The sequence below is a fragment of the Branchiostoma floridae genome, chromosome 7 (genome assembly GCF_000003815.2).
Source record: "Branchiostoma floridae strain S238N-H82 chromosome 7, Bfl_VNyyK, whole genome shotgun sequence".
Lineage (NCBI taxonomy): Eukaryota > Metazoa > Chordata > Leptocardii > Amphioxiformes > Branchiostomatidae > Branchiostoma > Branchiostoma floridae.
Window position 1 is genome coordinate 11,393,365 of NC_049985.1, and position 20,856 is coordinate 11,414,220.

General features: G+C 42.9%; 4 protein-coding genes across 4 annotated transcripts in view; 3 read left to right on the plus strand and 1 right to left on the minus strand.

The window, feature by feature from the left end:
* Positions 1-1,980: 1,980 nt before the first annotated feature.
* On the plus strand, positions 1,981-4,607 carry LOC118420019. Its single transcript, XM_035826724.1, has 4 exons — positions 1,981-2,145; positions 2,556-2,704; positions 2,917-3,094; positions 3,291-4,607. The coding sequence occupies exons 1-4, from the start codon at positions 1,981-1,983 to the stop codon at positions 3,642-3,644; spliced, it is 846 nt and encodes a 281-aa protein (XP_035682617.1). The 3' UTR covers positions 3,645-4,607.
* Positions 4,608-5,232: 625 nt separating this feature from the next.
* LOC118419199 (tripartite motif-containing protein 2-like) lies at positions 5,233-8,109 on the plus strand. The gene has a single exon (XM_035825541.1). It carries the CDS (start codon positions 5,335-5,337, stop codon positions 8,038-8,040), a length of 2,706 nt encoding a protein of 901 aa, XP_035681434.1. The 5' UTR covers positions 5,233-5,334; the 3' UTR covers positions 8,041-8,109.
* A 172-nt stretch (positions 8,110-8,281) lies between these two features.
* LOC118419200 (ATP-binding cassette sub-family E member 1-like) lies at positions 8,282-17,900 on the minus strand. The gene is made up of 17 exons (XM_035825542.1): positions 17,779-17,900; positions 17,020-17,133; positions 16,749-16,834; positions 16,207-16,304; positions 15,876-15,993; positions 15,355-15,492; positions 14,811-14,880; positions 14,494-14,590; positions 14,254-14,343; positions 13,695-13,816; positions 12,987-13,211; positions 12,540-12,658; positions 12,031-12,141; positions 11,528-11,670; positions 10,970-11,092; positions 10,631-10,742; positions 8,282-10,284 (listed from the first exon to the last, which is right to left on the minus strand). Exons 2-17 carry the CDS (start codon positions 17,120-17,122, stop codon positions 10,237-10,239), a joined length of 1,803 nt encoding a protein of 600 aa, XP_035681435.1. The 5' UTR covers positions 17,123-17,133; positions 17,779-17,900; the 3' UTR covers positions 8,282-10,236.
* A 516-nt stretch (positions 17,901-18,416) lies between these two features.
* LOC118420020 (tigger transposable element-derived protein 6-like) overlaps positions 18,417-20,856 on the plus strand; it is a 2,647-nt gene continuing 207 nt past the window's right edge. The window contains exons 1-2 of the mRNA XM_035826725.1: positions 18,417-18,965; positions 19,350-20,852. Coding sequence (XP_035682618.1) covers positions 19,350-20,852 — 1,503 coding nt within the window. The 5' untranslated portion in view covers positions 18,417-18,965. The remainder of the gene's footprint in view (positions 18,966-19,349; positions 20,853-20,856) is intronic.

A 20,856-nucleotide genomic window follows, 5' to 3' on the forward strand; every position in this document is an offset into this window, starting at 1 on the left:
GGTTACTCAAACACAAAAACAACCATTAAGATCGCATTGTTGCCACGTGAAACATGGTCAATACACCCTTTCGTAGTTCATAAAAGAGCTATGACTGATAAAGACTGAAAGTCATATGGCTAGGATAATAATATCAATGTTATACCATTGCTCTGATCAACTGTGAATTCATTCTGAAAGACAGGGAGACACACTGTATTCCTTGATAGCAGGATTGTTGTTCAGGTGAGTACAATACACTTCCTAACTCTGATCAATGAACTCTTAATACAGCCAAAATGAAAATCCATTCATTCAAAGGAACCTTCATTCTTTCCGCATATCTACAATATGTGTGTGGAAAGAATAAGGGAAAAATGTCATTAACGTTCTTCTGTTCTGGATTTATTCATGCCTAAATGTTTTCCCGGTCACCTTAAGAGACGTTGAAATGTTGTAATTGTTACACTGTCCGCAAGGCTATGGGGATAATTGAATGGTGAAATCAACACCGGAGTTCTTTTGTTCCGGTGAAATGATAACGTTCTGTGTGAAACGTGAGTTGTAACGTACGGTCAGTTTAGACCACATTTTACCCTGGCACAGAAATGGCACGGTTGTCAAGAATTCCATCATGTCGATAGTGTTCAAACAGTTTTAGTTAAGGTAAGTCTTGTTCATGTCCACTTAGTAGTTAGTTCAGATAGCTTGGATACAACTATTTGGTGTACTTGATACATGTGTGCTTAATACTATGTTTGGGGGAAGCAGAATACATAACATTTATCATTATGACAAAATGACTACAACACATTACTGTATCGTCTGGCAAAGAAGTGACTTATTACTAATCACAACATCTCGATGACGTTTTTATAGTTTTAGCAGACGCTGCAACTTTACATGGCTTCAGGTTTAAGCGTTTGGTATGACTTGAATAAGGTTTTGAATGAATACTAGAAGGAGGGCCTTTGTAGAACTTGATATGGATATATACGTGGTCATTCGTTCAGTTATTTCAAACTAATTTGCTACGACCAATGTTATCAGCCTCAGTTGTTGTCGGATTTCTCCAGACCTACATACTTAGCAACAATTTTTAAAGCCAGCAAACGGAGCGATGCTGTAAAAATAGAGCTGAATTTTTTTTTTCTATACCACATTTTCTACATTTCTGATGAATTTCAAACGATCATGTCGCATCTTGAACAGCTAGATTTTGAGTGAAAAACTTAAACCGTGTATGTGGGGTGAATTTTGTAGAGACCCTCAGAACTCATTTACCCGTACGTATTGGACATGTATGTTTTGTTCGCATTGAGTAGAATTGTATGTCGGCATACAGGGCGATCCCACTGAAAACAAATCGGGTTAAGGCTTGGATGAAATGTTCTCTTCTATCCCCATTTTCTATCAACTTTCTTTACTTTTCTTTGATCTATAGTATTTTAGATAAAGTAATCAGTTTATTGTGTGAATTGTACATGTACATAAACCAAACATTTCAAACTGTCACTACTCGTTTAAAACCAGTATTTTCTGCCCCCCTTGGAGTATAATGGAATGTCCCATAGTTTGTATTAGTTACTATAAACACGCTAAACCTGTGACCACGTCACGGTGAGATGGGAGCGAAAAAAGCACCCTGCCTCTCGTGGATGTTAAAACAACCCCATAACCACAACACTGGTAAACAGCGCCCCTAACGACAATTCTTCCGCCCTGCAATCTTTTCTACGGAATGATTTCTTTAGTACCCCCTCGCTCTTACCTTTTGTTATAAGGTGGCAACCCATGAGTCTTGTTTTTCAGACCTCAAATCTTACGACGTTTGTTTTTGTCTCCAAGTCATTTGCACCTTATCCCTTTAATACATGACGATATTTCTACTTTCTAGCACTGTTACAACGAGTTTAACACGCAAAACTCGTAACTTTCTACTGAGACGCTGAAAAGAAACGTTGAAGACTTAACAAGTACCCAGGACTATATTTCGCAAGTATGGGAGGCGCGCCAAGCACCCAGCGCAAGGTGAAGCCAGCGAGTACACCGTTAGACCCGAACTCTCCCTTCGGCTACAGACTGGACAACGCCCGCCAGGTCATCCACTCTTCCTGCAAAAATATTCAGGCAGAACTAGGGAGGGGCAAGGCTAAAACCATACAGGTAAGGGTCACAGACTTTATAATTGCAAGTTCCATACGTTGACTATTCCTAGCTGAGATGGGGGTAGACAAGGAATTTTTTACGAGTTTGCTCAGTGTAAGCCTTGCAAGGCCACATGTACCACTTCTGGGCACTGAAGTAACGCTCACTGTAGCAGTATCTCTTCTTCCTTCGTCAGAATGTTTCAGAAAGCTTAGGCAAGCTCGACTAACTGACTCAATAGGCTAAGCAGAAGGTTACGGAGGCTGCTCGGGAGATTCCCTATCCCATTTAGGCCAGAATACTTTTGATCCACTTAATACTCCGGGAAAGAATATGGATATGATTTTTCATAACAACACGCACGATTGAGTTGGTCAGTTCTTCTTTCTTCTTCGTTGACATTATATGGCATACATATTTATGAAAAGATATTAAGACATTATCTATTCCGTTTCGCACAGCAAAATCTAGACTCGCTCCAGGCGCTGTACTACAGCCACAAGTCTATCCAGTCTCAGGTCTGCCAGGAGATGGCCAAGGCAGGCCTGCCTAAGATCATGCTCGACACGGCACAGACGTAAGTATCTTTAACACTTTGTGGGATTTCAAGACACCACTGAGGATTGTACTAGTATTTCTTATAGTGTCAAGGTCATGGAGTAGCTACCCCTGAACTTTGGATTATATTACACCACCAGCAGTGATATTAACAACACCATCGAAAATCACAGCATTTCACATACCGCCAAAAGATACAGGACTTTACTAATGAAATCTTGCGCACCACAGGTTCTTGGTAATAACTACAGGATCGGAGAACGTCAAGCCGAACATCAAACTTCTGGAGTCCTTGTTTAGCGCCGCCGTGCGGTTCTGCAGGGGAAGTGCAGACTTCAGCAGACACCTTGCTGACTGTGGAATGCCAGCTCTACTGGTGGACTTACTGGAGGACCCTAAAATCAAGGAGGTTTGAATACTATATTTGTTTGTTTTGTTTTGTTGCTAAGAAAATAACAGCATTCGTAAATGATATTATGACATGATTTTATGATCTTCAATCACAGCAATTGGCAATAGATTGACATCTTCGACGTATGTATGAATGGCTGCGGATTTAAGTTTAAAGAGAATATTTAAGTTTAAATCCTTTGAATGTTTCACAGGCCAATAGCCGGGGAGCGAGGGACATGCTCGAGGTGTTGGGGCACTGCGTGGCCTGTCTGCCGGCCAACAGCGAGGTGCGCCCTCTGGCGACCAAAGTGGTGGACAGCTACCTGAACACCCCCGGCCAGCACAGCGTGGAGAGGGCGGCATATCTCTCCACCAAACTCATGGGCAGCGAGGGAAAGACACCTCCGCCTGTGGTAACGATCACGACTCCGATGAAGCCACCTGGCAAAGACGCTAAGGGGAACGACCCGAAGGTTAATGACCCCGCTAACGGGACGAAGGCCACGTCCACTGCACCTGCGCCTGCAGACAAGTCTGTCCCGGCAGGGGTCGCTCCTAAGGGCTAACTCGGAGACTTTGAACATCAGAGTGATCATAATTGTCGCTGCACGTTATATTCCAATAGAGAAATACGTTTTCACGACATCGTTACTTCATTTCAATGGTTTATTCAGTAAGGAGTCCGCGGGCTTGAAACCCGAAATACGTCTTCATTACAGTGGGTTTCACAACAATCCACATAACCATCTTAAGACTAGCTTAACTTTCGAAAGTGATCATTGCACAATTAAAATCTAATCATATCTATGTAATTTAGTGAAACCGCTAATCATCTGTGTTTCCCGGTATGACATTTTGATTATCTCGTTGTACAGTCTAATCGCACAGTGATAACGTTATGATGCGTGCGTTAACAGGTTTTTGCACAATCACTCTCTCCGTCTGCACTCAGAGAAAAAATAATAGGTACTCTGTGCACTTTTGTTGTAGAGCCATCAAAATGCAACGGAAAATTCTTACCTAATGTGTAAGAGGTTACTCTGTATTAGCTTGCACAGAAGAAAATGTAAATAGGACATGACAGCGGTGAATTTAATTTGTATATTCATTGGCGCATGTCTCCGAATCGCAATGGTCTGTATAAATGTATCAATGCTTTGAAAAAAAGTTTTCTTCTACGTTTTCTCATTTGTCACGTATGACACATAGTACGTGACATGCATGACGTCATTATGTTCCTTTCCTTCTTCACTTTGCCGCATCATAGTTGGTGCCGATGCGGGCCTCCGCCGCCTGTCATTCTCTTTTATCCGGTACCTTCTCGCAGGTGTACCGTGTAACCAAACTTTTCTAATTCCATGTTTACTGTTAACTGTCCATGTCACATTTGATTGTACAGTTTGTGTGTTTTCTTGCAATCTTCAAGAAATAAATGCGTGTGATACTTCTGGCATATTCCATCAAATATTTGCCTTATTTAGTCGATTATTTAGGCTAACGTCATAATTCCAAACCGGGGCCCGGTTAGGCGATTGTGGAAACGAAAAATAGAAATGTAGTAGAAAAATACACAAATAATGCCCACGACTATTTTCTTTACGTATCGTGTAGTTTGGCGTCTTTAATATCGTACTTTTTGTTTCCGAAAGCTGCCCGGCCAGGCCCCGGTTTGGAAATGTGACCCAAGCTAAATAACAATAACATATAAGGGGCAGTATAGCCCCGTCGTGTGTGAGCACGTCGACCAATGATGATGAGTCGATCAGTGTAGAACCAGCAAATGTGGCCTCCTCCCACTTGTCCATATAATACTGCTCTAAAACCAGAAGGGCGATGGAATGTGTGTTTACATTTTATGCCTCGCGGTGGAGTAAGCTTTGATCAAACAGCTCGTATCTTGTCTCTGCCCTGCCTTTTCTTTGTATTGTTTCGGGTGACTGCCACTTTCTTGTCGCCCGGAGCGTCCTGAAAACATATAAACATTCTTTCTGTGCAGTCTCTCATGATTGTGTTCAGTCTCTTGTGAATAAACTGTCTCCCTTGATAATGAAAGAGTGCTCACACTTGGATGCGTGTGTAGCCTTCATGATGATTCATTTGTTTACTGTCATCGGAACGCGGTATCATGTTTTATAAAGATTCTTTTTAGATACAGAACATTTCAAACATACAACTGTCATGACATTTAAAAACACCAATATTTCTAGTCAACAGTCCAGTTGTTTGGTAGATGATTGATCACATTTGTACATTAATATGATAACAACGGCTTTGATGTCACGCAATGCCGGCGCGAGGGTCATAGGTGGTGTGACGTCACAACTTGTGAGGCAGGTTGCTGATGACGTACCTACCGAAGCGTACGCCATGGCGGCGTCCGTGGAGAATTTTCTGTCCTGTAGTATCTGTTTCGGGCGGTTTGAGAGGCCCAAGTCATTGCCCTGTCAGCACACGTTCTGTGAGAAGTGTCTGGAGAGCCAGGTTCGTCCCCGGCAGCCCTTCCGGTGTCCGAACTGCCAGCGGCCGGTCCAGCTTCCCCCTGAAGGCGTGGTGGGACTACCAGACAACGAGCTGGTAGAGAATCTGTATCAACAAATCACCAGCAGCGCTTCCTTGTCGGTGACTGCAATACGGGCGTCTAAAGCCGAGAAGACGTGCTTCTACCACCCCCTAGAAGACCTGAAGTTGTTCTGTCAGCAGTGCCATGTGCCCGTGTGCACAGAATGTTTGGATGAGACCCACACGGGGCACAGCGCGATCACAATCAAGCGGGCTTCGGAACAGAGAAAGGCGACGGTCCGGGCGTTAGTCGCGGATGGCAGAAGAGCAGTAGAAGGCTACTACACCTTCCTGAGTGAACTGAGAAACATTGAGAAGATTCTGGACAAAAACAAACGCGTAGCGACGCAAGGCGTCACGGACGTTTACGACGACGTCGTGCGGAAGGCGGCGCTGAGAAAGGAAATCCTGCTCTCTGAGATCGAAGAAAACCATCGACACAACCTGGACTCCATTGAAGGGCACAGAACAACGGTGCTCAGTCAGGTGGACGAAATATCAACAGCTTGCAACAAGGTGGAACAAGCGTCCATATACGAGGAAGAGGACAGCTTTGACGACGAAAAACGTCTTCAGTCGCTGATCGCTAAGAAAGATAAGGTTGTGATGGCACCGCTGAAGTTGGAAACCGTCGAGTTCGAACAAGCAGAAGACGAGAAGACTTTGCTGAATTTGGGTGAACTACAGCTTCAGCCGATCCCTTCATCAGGGAGACGTGCAAAGAGAAAATCATCGTCGTCAAGCGTTAGTAACGACAAACGGTCGCCGAAGCAGCCGCAAATGGGAGTGGGGATGGTCAGGAGGGACTCTGCCAAGAAGGAAACCAAAAAAGTGGCCTTGAAAAGCAAAAATTCTTTGGACGATGATGTCTTTAAAGTGAAAGACGTCATAATCACCGAGAAGTCACACGACAAAACACAAGCAAAAGTAGAAGTAGAAGAAGACAGTGGCAAAGCGACAAAATACGACAAAAGTACTAAACCTGCTACAAGTGGTAAGAGCAAGACTGGTGACGACGTGAAGCGAGGAGAACACAACGTCGTCAAAACAGCAGGGGCTGGCGAACCGGTCCGAACAGGGGCCATAAGGAACGGCAAAACAGAAGAAAAGACTGAAAATAAAGATGTTGACTGGGAAGAACATGACGACGAACGAATGGGACCGGAAACTCTTCAGAGGAAACTAAGCATAGCCAAACGAATCAGGATTCATAATGGCTTCATCAAACAACAGCATCCAGGCTCCGAGGAAAAGGAGCCTTCTCAAGTTCAAAACGTCAAAAGGGAAGACAACCACGCAGTAAAAAATGCCGACAAAGAAGAAAACCACGCAGTAAAAAATGTCAAAAAGGAGGAAAACCACGCCGTACAAAATCTCAAAAAGAAAGAACCCCCCTCAGTAAAAAATGTCAAAAAAGACGAAAACCACGCCGTACAAAATGTCAACGCTGAAGAAAATCATCAAGCTGATAATAAGCGCCACTCTTCTGCGTCCGTGGCAAGCTCGGGCTCCGGTGAAGAGGGTTCTAAAGACGGTATGGTGAGGAAGATACTGGGCGGTTACCAAGAATCCGGAACGCTTGGCGGCAGGGGCTCAGGGTTCGGTAAGTTCGTGGATCCCGGGGGTGTGGCCGTGTCAGACAAGGAGCTGTACGTCGCAGACTACGGGAAGGATCAAATCCTGGTGTTCGATCTGCAAGGAAACTACCAGCGGTGCTTCAGGACGACTCTGCCTGGATCCGACTGCAACGTCATGAAGCCACACGACGTTGCACTTGACCGTGATGGCCACCTGTGGGTATCCGGGCACGAGGAGGACGACATCGCCGTGCAGTATTCCGTGGACGGGAACTTCCGACACAAGATTCGCCTGCCTCATGCCACCATTGCGCGTGGCATTGCGGTGAACATGGACAAGAACTACGTCCTGGTGACCGAGACTAACGGCACGAGCGGGGTTGTGCGGGTGCTGCGGTCTGACGGCTCACTCTTGCGGACTGTAGGAGGACAGCAGGACATGAAAGTTCCGCGGTACCTGGCTGTGGACAGAGATGGGAACATCCTTGTCTCCGACAGCGCAGCTCGCGGCATCTTTGCGTACGACGAGGACGGAAACTTCAGGTTCAAGTTTGGCGGGGATGGTAGCGGGGAAGGGCAGCTTAGGGGACATCGTGGGATAGCTACGGACAACTCTGGCAATATCATCGTGGCAGACTGCGAGAACCATCGCGTGGAGAAGTTCAACTGTGACGGACAGTTCGCCGGTCACCTCGCCACGGGTGTCCAGGAGCCCTGGGCAGTGGCCGTGGGACCGGCCGGACATATCGTACTGACGGACAGGCATTCTCACACTGTCACCATCGCACAAGCCGCCGTCAGAGGGCGAAAGGAGAGCTATATCTAATGGATTGTTAAACCAAGGTTACATAGAACCCTATATATAACCTCATTGGTTAAACTGAATGAAATATAATAGAAGTATTTCTCATTTGTAGACTTTCCGTCTTTGTGGTCACATAAATATTGCATACTATTTTGTAAATTAAAAAAAAGAGATTAGTAACCTGTTGCATGGTGTTTCCATTTTTATAGTAGCATTTTTACCTGGCATGCAACATGCATGGGAAAATAAATTAGGCAAAACGTAAAAGCTCAAGACGAAGTGCTATATTCTCTCGCACAGAAATAGTGATAGCACAATGTTAAATCAATATGCAATGTCCCGAAACTATTGTACATGTACTATTCAAATCTTTATATACATGACACAAAATGTATCTGATTAGTTAAGTAAGAAAAGCATAGCGACCACAAGATGTACAAACTGCTTGTCTAATCAAACATCACAGCTTCACTGGTGTATTTCTAGTTGAACATGGGACTGCAAGGGTTATGAAAACACTACTACAATTTGGATACATTTGTACAAATACTGCAGTATCTGCACACTATGCAATAATCAAGGATTTTCAATATGTTGGCACTCGGTGCAAGAGTTTTTCTGGGGTTTGGAAGAAACCTGTGATAAATATTGTTAAGTGTTGCCATTGAAAGATAGGAGGGACATTGTATCTACCACAGAACTCAAAATGCATGACTGATGACAAAGGATATGTACCCTAGGGGAATATGTCTGTGAGCTTGTATTATAAGTCCAGACAGTGATACCACTGGTACATCGCTGTTTAGGCACTTCCAAACTGGGGCCCGGCTAGGCTGTTTGTGGAAAAGTATGTATAGGTAAAAATATACACAAAGAATGCCCACGACTATTCTCTTTACGTCTTGTGTACGTCTTTGCGTCTTTTATATCATATTTTTTGTTCCCAAAAGCTACCTGGTTGGGCCTGGTTTGGAAATGTGAGGAAGGCCTTACCAGGGTTATGGCCAAGACACATATACATGTATATGTACAACGGATAATCGTACACTTCTGGTAATTGCACCTAATCCCCAAATCCCGTGGTGGTGCGGTCCAGTTTAATAACATTGCTTTGTTGCACCATTCGGACAACTGCGCGAAACGCACTGGCAAATGGGGTGTCCAATAAGCGGCTTCTACTGTAAATGTGCTGAGGGATCCCGGTATAAAAGAAGAGACACTGGATGACGTATAACTGTCATCATAGTAGTGATACATCTATGGAACTTAAATATACAGTCTGGCAACTCATTCTGTTTGTGTAAATCTTTATCTGTTCTTTTTCATCCACTCAAAACAGTCGCATTAGCCAAAGTTCACTTTAAATAAGTGATAATACTAATACACATTAGAGCACAAAAGACTGATACTTAATAGAGGGGCTAAGTAGTACTATACTGCGTTTCAGTATCCTTCTATAAGGTGCTATAGACACAATAGTAGTACATGTATTTACTGTAGTAAAACAAAATTCATATAGGCTGTATTTAACCTCCTTGATTTAACCTTTACCCAGCTGAAGTAGCCTTTTGGCACCAAAAGTGTCCTGGTTACAGGGTCAGGCAGCAGGGGAAGCTTAACTGTGTCATGATGTTCATGTCTTTTGAACCCAAGACTTGAGTATAGAATTATCTAATTAATTCATATAACAACTGAGATGCTTAGGCACCTCCGTCCTTCCCAATGCTAATAATTCATCTGTAGCAACTCAAAGATTTCACGTGACATACTGTCAGGATACCTCATGATACCAAACATATATTGAAAAGAAAAGCTTCAACATTATGCAGTATAGATCATTAAGCATAGTGTACCTCCCAAGGAGACAACTATTCAGTTGTACTGAGTACTTGTATCAGAAAATTTGGTCTTTACACACAAAGTCACAAAGACAAGTACTCATAGGCTTTCCATCGTCACATACATTTTTGCAAATAGGCACAAAATTATATAACATTTACAGAGTATACACTGAGCAAAATGCAGCTGGCATTTTTTTTAACATTGTTGCTAGTGTTCTTTCAGTATGCTTCCACGTACATTGGTGTAGATAGTATGCAAGCGTACATTTCTGCAAGGTACAATGTTCAGTTCAAGGTATATCGTTCAGTTCAGCGCACAGGTATGCCTTCCATTGACATTTTCAATGAAACTATTTCCTGTTGTTTTTGGTTCCTTCTAGTCTTCCAAGAAGAAGTAGTTGCCACTACGCTTCTGTTCCGAGTCCTGTTAAAAATATAGAAGAGTCAAGGTTATGGTAGGACTGGTAAGGTCCAAGAAATCTAATGCTGTGTTTCTGATTATAGTTCCCCAAAAAATTAGGTTGAGTGGGTAGGGATTTTCTGTATACAATGCACAAGTATTCCTTTTCTATTGCAGAAATGAGGAGAACATGTTGTAAATTAATTCTACAATGAACATCTGTATTTCAAGGGAGTGGGCTGACAGTTCTTTTCCAGTCAGAAATATGACTTGTTTTACCTTGGCCAGAGAATATTTGAGGAAAACTACAATGTCTGATAGCAATATTTTCCTGTGTTAATGTTGTAAGGTAAGGTAAGGCAGAACTTACCTTGACTGAGTTTAGCTTGTTGATACGGGGTCGGAAGTTGTTGGGGTCTCGGCGGAAGGTGATCTCTAAGGACTCCAAGAACTTGTTCATTCCTGTCAGCAACATCTGAGGGCTGCAACCAACCAATGGAGAGAGTATAAATCAAATGGTGCATTCTAATACAAGCACTCTCATTGGGTGCCAAGTTCCAAATAAACTATGTCTGTATGTGACAGCCTTTCAAATCAAAGCCTTTATGTACAATCTAAAAAATCTCACATAATCTACGCTAAAAAAGCAGGTCACATTACCATGGAACAAAAGATAATGGTATATAAGATATAGGAAGATGTCAAGTACGTGTTGGCTAGGGAATCCTTGGACGGTGTTCCCTCAAACACGATGACGCGGTCGGCGAGATATGTCGCCATGATGAAGTCGTGTTCTACCACGAAGCCTGTCTTCTTGGCATGCAGGATGAACCTGGGTGAAGTACAAAGGTAATGTTCATCAGTCAACTGGGAATTAACAGAAACAACTCATCAAATGCAACAAATTTTTGAAGATGCTACACCTCCATGAAGTATCTAGAGTTTCCCTTATGCCTTGTTTAATTGCAGTTCATTGATTATGATAAATGACTAATTTTACCACCTCTCACTTCCTGTCACTCCTGCAACTGTAACTTTTGTGGTGACATTTTCCCATTCAAATTTTGCCACTCTACAGATATTGCGTTCAAATTTATGTAATGACAAACACATAAGAGCACAAACATTTTTTTGCTTCGAAAACAAAACATGGTGGCAATAATTTTTACAATGACAAAAATGAGCTGGTGTGGGATCAATCTTCCAAGTGTAAAGGTACATTGTTAGAAAGATGTCCATTCTTTTACTTCAGCATGTTTTTCCCTACCTCTTGATAACCTTGGCAGCAGACAGACGCTGCTCAGAGTCCAGATGAGCGGAGGGTTCGTCGATCAGGTACACATCAGCAGGCTTCCCCAGACACAGGGTCAGTGCCACGCGCTGCAACTCACCTCCAGACAGGGTCTGGATCTGTGGTAAAAATAAAAAAGAACATACATGAAGACAAGTCTGTGTCACTTCCAACAGCTGGTGATGTTAAAGCAACAGAATCTGCCAACAAACTGTACCATAGCCTAGTGGGTACTAGTTTTGCAATCAGAAGGTCGCATGTTCATATCACGGCATGGTCGATACAAAGGCCTTGAAAATGGTAGCTACTGCTATCTCTTAAACAACAAAGAATATTGTAGTTGAACTCAAACACACCACTATCAGTGGACAAGCCTCCTACTGTAGTAGATTATGTGGCTCAAGGGCTATAGAAATGGACATGGACACTGCCTCTAAACACTGCAGGGTGTGGGATGAACTACTAATTTTTAAGTGTACCTCTTGGTCAATGATCTTCTCCATGTCCAGTGGTTTCATGACGTCCGAGATGAACTGTGGGTGAATGTACGCGTCACGGATCCTCTCGTGGAGCAGCTGGCGAACTGTGCCCTAAAATGGTTAAAAGGCAGGAAATTCTACATGTCACAGGTTGTAAGGTAATGTAAACAAGTCAACAATTCACTGTGTTTAAAAAGCTAAATGTACGAATACAGGGTTGGACAAGTCCAGGGCAAGTGAAAGTGCTGGTCGGGCAAGTGCAGACCTACCCCACTTGCTCGATCAGGCAAGATTTTTCCATTGAGTGAGATTTTGATATACTTGTCCCTTTTTACAGTTATGACATCAAGCAATGGTCAATGTAGAAAAATACAGGTAATAATAGGAATTCAATTGCTGGAAGCGAAAATGCATATAAATGTGAAATTTTGGGCAAGGAAAAAGTTCAGGCAAGTAAATTTTAGAAAACTTGTCCAACCCTGGAATATACAAGTTGAATGCACCATTACCTGTGACTTGGGGCTGATTTTCTGGGGTTTGTAGCTGACGTTCAGAATGGGGATCTCGCCACCTTCGTCCGGTTTCAACCGCCCTGCCAGCATTCTGATAAAGGTTGTCTTCCCGGTACCTTTAAGAGACAAAATTATCAAACACCTTCTTCTGCAGGAAACTAATATTTCATGTTTCATACCACATCGTATTTAAGAGTTTTCCTAATCATCAACTGCAAGACTACCACAATTGTTATCCAAGATTTACTTAACTGTAGCCTTAAAAGTAGTGTCAACTAGCCTTAAAGAGAGTGGTCTCCACTTGCGCTTTAGTTTCTTCTGATAGAGGTACAGGTACACCATACGTCTAGGCCCATACCTGTACCTATACAATTTTTTACAGGTACAGGTACAGGTTTTAGGTACAAGGTCCTGACAAGATGATAAGAAAACACGAAGGCTTACCGTTCTCTCCGAGCATCACGATGATCTCGGAGTCTGTGAACTCGCCCTCCTTCACGCGCAGTCTGAAGTCACCCAGGCACTTGCTCATGTCGGGGTACTTGTAGCGGCGGAACTTCTGGATCTCCTCCTCCTTGTCGGCCGTCTCAGACACCTTGAAGACAAGCGACATGTCGCGGAAGCGAAGGTTCTCCGTGGGAATGAAGCCGTCCAGGAAGATATTAATACCTGTGGATGATACCATACAGTCAACATACATGTACTAGAAATGAACCAAAGATAGCTGAAAAGCATCTTGGAGTACAGGGTTGGACAAGTCCATTAGCCCGAGGGCAAGTGAAAGTGCTGATCGGGCAAGCACATGTCTACAACACTTGCCCAATCTGACAAGTAAGATTTTTCCATGAGTAAGATTTTGATATACTTATTAAGACTTGATCAACACAGAAAAAGAGAGCCAATAGTAAGAGACTTCCATTGCTTGAGGGAAAAATACAAGAAAAATGTTGTTGTTTTTTAGATTTCGGACAAATGGAAAGTCGGTTCGGATAAATAGGTTTGTTATGTACTTACCCGATAGGACAAGTGAATTATAGAACACTTGTCCAACCCTGGAGTATGTCAAGGTTTTCCCAGTAGATTTCAAATCAAGAAAAAGGGAAACTATGTACAGTCAAACCGTGTGCAAAGATGTGTCTATGTTGTACTGACCGTCCCTGACGCTGAACGGCATGGTGACCACTCCGTACGCGCCCGGTACGCCGTACAGGCAGCAGATGAAGTCAGACAGGTAGTCCAGCACACTCAAGTCGTGTTCTACAACAATCACATACCTGAAAGGAAGGGGGGTATCTTTTAACTTCTGCAAGGAGGTTGTGTTTTGGGGGACGTGTGTGTATCTGTCAGCATCATAAATTGAGGAGGCCTAAATCGATTATTTTGATACACGGTATGTTGGTAGGTCTTGACAAGACCTGAAAATAACTAGATTTCAGGCCCTCTAGTGGCTCACTATATCACTGCAGCAGAACTTCCATTTTTTGTATCTTTTGATCTGAAGATGCATGGTAGTCACCAAAGTAGAGTGCACAGGAAGTGACATAGGTCTGAGCCTCAAAGTAGCTTCTTCTAGAACTGCAAGGGTATTTTTGCTAAAATGTTTGAAACATACAATTCAAGAAGTGGTTGATAAATCTTCATGATTTTTGGTATGCAGGGAGTATATAAAAAGGTATAGAAAGACAGACATGTTCCAGCTCCATTCACTGACCTGTCTGCTGCCACCAGCTTCCTAATGGCAATAGCTGTTTTCAAACGCTGCTTCACATCCAAGTAAGATGACGGCTCGTCGAACATGAAACTGGACAGGGAAAAACAGAATAAAAGCGTCAAGGCAGAAACAAATGTGTCAGTAAAGAATTTATCCAATGACTATAGTGTTCTTTATAAACCAGAAGATTGTTAGTAAAACGTAATGTTCTTTGGAAACTTAAAACAGTTGAGCACTCACATGTCAGCGGCCTGTATACACACCACAGCGCAGGCAAATCTCTGTAACTCTCCTCCCGACAGGTCCTCTACATTACGGTCTCGTACCCTCAACAGATCTGCACATGGTACAAGCAAATAGAACATTTGATATCTGTATTCATAGCAAAAAAAAAAGAGATAAACTTCTACTTTCTTTGAGACAGAACTTTTAAAACACAATGTAGCAAGCTATGTAGTCTTAGCTTTCCTGAAGCAGTAACGAACAAATGTAACAACTTGAGACCTTTAGATTCTGTGTCTGTAAAAATGTAACCACAAGGTTTATAATAACCATACCAAGCTGATCACATATCTCCTCCTGTGTTCCTGTCTCATCCTTCCTGTCCAGTAGAGCCTGTACTGTGCCCTGGGGATTGACAACACTGTAAGTTAGATAGACAGTGCCATGTATCATAATAACAAAGGTACAAATCCATTCAAGGAGGAACAGGAGTAAGTACTTAAAATTTTTATACTTTGTCAGTCATTGCTGGTTATACTACACTAAAAAAACCTATCAAACCTAACCTTTGTACATCTAGCTACAACTAAGCAAGTGTTGTTTAAAGCTATCTACTGAGGGTGCCTCTACTGTACTTGATGGCAACTCTGATTTCCACTCTGCAATATTTCTAGGAAAAAAAACATGAGTATGTCACTATCTGAATACCTCAATCCTGGGTTGGTAACTCTGGTACTAGAAGACATAACTACTTCTTGTTCTTTTTTGAGCTGGTATTAGATATGTAGTAGTCTGTTTTATCAGTCATCCAGCATGGCTGCAGTAATGTCACATTACTAATACACAGCAATAAAGGAGTAGAGTGTTGATGTCTCCCACCTTGACAGCCTTGGGGATCTGGTCCACATACTGAGGCTTCATGATAGCCTTCAGGTTGTCCTCCAGGATCTTAGTGAAGTAGTTCTGCAGCTCCGAGCCACGGAAATACATCAGGATCTCTGTCCAATCAGGGGGATCCTAATAAAACAATCAGGGAAGAAAGGAATGAGCTGATGAACTGAAGGAATAAATGAAAGACATCATAAATGTATGCATCAATGATTACGTGGAGAAATGAGTGAATCAATGAGTGTCAGATTGGATGGATGATTGAAAAAAGAATGAACAGATGGATTGAATGAGTGACAGTGAGTGTGTCAGTAAATGTGTGTACAAAAGAATAATTAATACATGAATAAATAGATGATTTCTTATCTGGAATTACAAGTGCCCCTAGTGCCTCTACATTACCTAACAGTGCATTCTTTTCTATCTAGGTTTATATGATTAAATCAAGTGTTTTGACAATGTACAAGGATGAGATTGAGGATGCAAGAATGACAGCAATAGCATGTACTTACATCAAATCTGCCCAGGTTGGGTTTCTGCTTTCCCGCAAGAATCTTGAGGGCGGTGGTTTTACCGATACCGTTGGTCCCTACCAGTCCTAACACCTCGCCTGGTCGTGGGATAGGTAGCCTGGGGAGACAAATACAATGTTTCACATCAATCAATGTTTCATTTGCAATGGCAGAATTACTGTTTTACACAGAAAATCAAGTGTGTCACACTACAAATCTGGTGGTGACACAATAAACACTGATCTATTTCCATTATCTCTGCAATGTTTTTTATCCTTCATTGGTGGCAATGCTGTAACAAAAAGAAAATGATTTCACAAGCACAGCTTACCTGTGTAGCTTGAAGGAGTTAGCAGAGTATCTCTGTGTAGTGTCTTTCTCTAGATTGCTGGGCAGGTTGATGATGGAGATGGCCTCAAATGGGCATTTCTATGGGCACAATAATGCTAATTTACCACTTTGAAGCATACAACATTGTCATTGAAGCTCTGCCCAAACATAGAACAAAGTACAAGGCAAACATGTTTAGTTTATCACAAAAAGACATTGAGGATGAGGATGAGGTACAGAGATTACATAACAGTTGAAAAAGCGTGGGCTTACAAATGTTTTCTCTATTGTTATTGATATTACACCAACATTTTTTTCCCAATTGTAGATTTTACTCCATCATATGAGTTCATCTCCTGGCATGATTTGGACAGATTCTAATTTTTTTTTGTATTATGAGCCACTTCTGTCCATCATCATTACAGAATGGCCACTAAATCTGTTTGCTACAACCAAAAAGATAGAATTTGAACCCCTGAAGAAAACTTTATCCAGAAAAGACACATAGGCCCAAAGTTACATGTCCAAAATGCTAGACCTTACCTTTGCACAGATACCACATCCGATGCACAACTCTTCAGAGATGAAGGCAAGTTTGTCTGCTGGTGTCACTTCTATACAGAGTTTCCCTGTAAAGGACAATGTTCATATGAACTCTGATTAATGATAACCATTGGCATCAATACATTCTTTCCTACCCTTCGGCTTCCAGGATCTTAACAAAACATTTTTGGTTACATGTGTACTCGTTGCCAAGACAGCATAGTGGAATATGTCCATATGGATAAGATTATTGAGAACATATTCCCCTTACCCATTCTGTTGACAGGACAAGACTTCTTGCACTCCTGGCGACATTTCTTGGGCTTGCATTTATCGTTGTTAACGATGGCTATACGCGTCAGTTTGTCCGCCATGGTGCTGATGCCTGATAGAAAGATATGATGTTACAGGTGTAATTAGCATCCTATGTTCACATACCTTTACCAACAATGATTGGTTTCCATTGACTACTAATATGCAAGGTATGCCTTGATTTGCATAACTTATGTTTAATGATGTTCACTTCTCTCTCCTTATAGATTTTCAATTTCACTTCATAAACAAACATATCGTATCATACAAGTATACGGGATTACATTTGTAAATGTGAAATAAACTTACAGTTGTACGCGAATAGTATGCATGATTATGATTAAAAATGATTTTCCATATGGACCAAAAATTTGCAGTAAATCTTAACTAACGTGGCAGGTGTCATATCACCAACTACATTTATATTTGTTCCAAACGAGCTACATTTCAGTATAAGAAAAATAAAATTTCTACGTAAAGCGCCAATTCCTTCGTATCGTCAAATTTGGGTTGCATATAATTTTGTGATCGTAACTTCTGTTTTTCATCGCCCCCCTCCCCATTTTCCCGGGAAACGTGGCGGCGAATCACAGGTAAAATACGACGTACCAGTCCCTTTCGAATCATTTCTCTTTGTGTAATTTTCTTGACAAATGACTCTGTCAGTGTTCATGATTAGTAAATAGGCACGGTTTGGGCAAAAACTGAAGAAATTCACCTTTTTTACTGCTCTCAGCTCCAGTGACACAACGTGCGGCGAAATGGCGGCAGCGGCACTTATGCGCAGCTCTACTGCGCAGGAATTTCACAACGCCAGGCAATCAGTTTTTGGCAACGCCTCATGGAAGATGAATGGCGACCCTCGTCACGCAAAATCTGTCACGCCACCGAATAGATATCTGATATCTGCTTGGCCCTTTCATGGTTGATATAAAAATCTCCTTGATCTGATGGTCGCTGAGGTGCAATCCCTTTCAGTACAACTGCCCAACTTCATCTTGTCCAATAAGGCTAAAGTGGTCTGCCAAAGTTTGTTTTTTTTCCATGAGACCAAGCCATGCAACAGATCTTGTAAATAAATGAACGTGGGGAATGGCAGCTAGCTATCTAAGTGCAATGTAACGTTGCATTTACAATAATAGTTTACCAAAGTGTTTTGAATAGGGTGAAGTAACAGAATTTTGCCAAAGTAATTTTTATGATCTTTTATTTGCTTTTCCAAGGAGCTTTTATCCTTGGCTTTTCATACTGCATCACAGGGAAAACAAAAATATCCTTATCGACGAAATTAACGTTGACCTTACATTAAAAATCAAGGAAACTAAAAAAAAGGGAAAGGTATGATAATAGTGATGTTAACGGGAGGGGGCCATACTTAGACAGGGGTCCAAAGTCCGACATGGTTTTTAAAATTGCTATAACTTTATTATGCTTGACAGCATGTACACGACAAAAACAAATATTGATGGCCCTAGTCTTCCTTTAGTAAAATACTGATGCATAGAGTGTACCGAACATGATACATCAAGCAGCTAGCAATTGAAGATATTTTTATGATAATGACGCTGTTCGCATAGGTTGACGAGAGAACGTATCGAGACCGTGGCCTTCATATCTGTTGAATTATTCAGTCTAAGATGTGAGATATGACAGATTGCCACCGCCTGTAGAAAGGTTGTTTATTAAACTTGCCAAGAAACAAACCTGTGTCTTGTCTGAGTCTTTGAACTTGGTTAATTGAGGCTACAATGTCACGCTACTTGTGTACACACCACCGCTCCTCCGCCATCTTGAGAATCACGTGTTCGAAGTCATGTGATCATCGAACGCAACCCAACACTACCAGCACTACCAGCACCACACCGCCTGAGATTGCAGTTTAGCGCTCTTCCGCATGAAGTCGCGGTAGGTATATACAACTCTGACGTTTCAGCGTATGTAAGTTATACTTTGATAGCAAAGGATGCGATTGTAGTATGAGAATATCCAAATAGAAGTTAGGTATGAATGTGTGTACCTTCGAATGCTTAAATTGAATTCGAACACGGCAAGGTTAAAGCAAACAAACGCTTATATCCGCCCATATTTGGATAAATATAAGTAGTGTTGATGACATATCGTGATTTTTCGTCGTGCTGAACATATGATATGAAACTCCCATACATACAAACAAACAAACAAACAAAGAAACGAAACTTTTTTTCTTCAATGTTTGATGATGGGTGTGGAAGGGGGGATCTAAATTACTGCTGTCGTTCATAGTCGATATCGATTCAATCTCTTTATTAGATGGCATCTGGGGCCAAAAGGAAACGCCAACAGTACCATCAGGCTGACATGGAGGCTGCTCTGGAGGCAGCAAACAATGGCGCCTCTGTCTACAGCCTGGCCAAAAAGTTTGGAATTCCGCGAACAACCCTGATTGGTCGCATAAAAGGTCACCATGGAGAGGTGCAAGGAAGACCGTCAGTCTTGACACCCGAGGACGAGGAGGCCCTTGTCGGCTACGCCAAGTACATGTCCGACAGGGGCTTCCCTCTCACCGTAAGGGTCACAAAGGCCCTTGCGCAACAAATTGAGATTAAAAGAGCTAAGGGCCGCGGAGAGTCACCGAGGTTTAAGGAGGCTGGGCCGGGCAAGAAGTGGTGGCGAGGCTTCAAGCGTCGCCATCCCGACATCAGCCTCCGGTCCCCTGACCAGCTAGACAAGGAGAGAGCACTCATGGCCACCCCAGGAGTGATCTTCGAATATTTCTTGATGCTTGAAGACAAACTAACAGAGGCGAATGCCAAAAACAAAAACCCACATGTAATCTATAACGCTGACGAAACAGGCGTGGATCTTTCCGCGAAAATATCTAAGGTTATAGTAACCCGCGGAGAGAAGAAGTCTCCTTCACGGAGAGTTGGAAGCCGTGACCATGTGTCGGCACTGGTGTGTGTGTCAGCGGCAGGGCAGACGGTGCCACCAATGATAGTCTTTAGCAAAGGCTTTCCGGGAGGCGCCTACACAGAGGGTGGACCCGCAAATGCCATCTATGGGTTCTCCGATTCGGGTTTTATCGACGAGTTTCTCTTCGAAAGGTGGTTTACGAAAGTATTCCTATCTCACTGCCACAAAGAGCGCCCAATTGTTTTGATCGTTGACCAGCATTATTCTCACTTCACACTTAAAGTCCTAGAAGCCGCCGTTGCCAACAACGTGGTCATCCTCGGTCTCCCACCACACTGTACACACTTTCTACAGCCCCTGGATGTCGGCATCTTCGCACCGCTCAAGTCGAAGTGGGCCCTCACCCTAGAAGTAATGCAGGCTGCGAACCCGCATTTTCAGGTCACAAAACGCAATTTTGCGAAGATATTCAATACTGTATACGACCATACAGTCACTCCATCATTGATAAAATCGTCTTTCCAAAAGAGTGGCATATTCCCACTGAATGAAGACGCAATTGACGACCGTTGGGTTAAGATGTCGGCGATCCCTGGAGAGAAGTTTTCTTCTGCCACTCCTCCACCACATCCCTCGACTTCTGCCTCTGCCACTCCTCCATCACAGCCGTCGACTTCTGCCTCTGCCACTCCTCCACCACAGCCGTCGACTTCTACCTCTGTCACTCCTCCACCACAGCCGTCGACTTCTGCCTCTGCCACTCCTCCACCACATCCCTCGACTTCTGCCTCTGCCACTCCTCCACCACAGCCGTCGACTTCTACCTCTGTCACTCCTCCACCACATCCGTCGACTTCTGCCTCTGTCACTCCTCCACCACAGCCGTCGACTTCTACCTCTGTCA

Excerpts from the sequence above, each read along its gene's own strand:
- LOC118420019 (XM_035826724.1), top strand. The coding sequence starts at position 1,981 with ATGGGAGGCGCGCCAAGCACCCAGCGCAAGGTGAAGCCAGCGAGTACA. Across the intron at positions 2,705-2,916 it reads ATGCTCGACACGGCACAGAC|GTTCTTGGTAATAACTACAG; the intron begins GTAAGTATCTTT and ends TGCGCACCACAG. Across the intron at positions 3,095-3,290 it reads AGGACCCTAAAATCAAGGAG|GCCAATAGCCGGGGAGCGAG; the intron begins GTTTGAATACTA and ends AATGTTTCACAG.
- LOC118419199 (XM_035825541.1), top strand. The coding sequence starts at position 5,335 with ATGATAACAACGGCTTTGATGTCACGCAATGCCGGCGCGAGGGTCATA.
- LOC118419200 (XM_035825542.1), bottom strand. The coding sequence starts at position 17,122 with ATGGCGGACAAACTGACGCGTATAGCCATCGTTAACAACGATAAATGC. Across the intron at positions 14,881-15,354 it reads AGATCCCCAAGGCTGTCAAG|GGCACAGTACAGGCTCTACT; the intron begins GTGGGAGACATC and ends GTCAATCCCCAG. Across the intron at positions 11,671-12,030 it reads AGAAGATCATTGACCAAGAG|ATCCAGACCCTGTCTGGAGG; the intron begins GTACACTTAAAA and ends TTTTTACCACAG.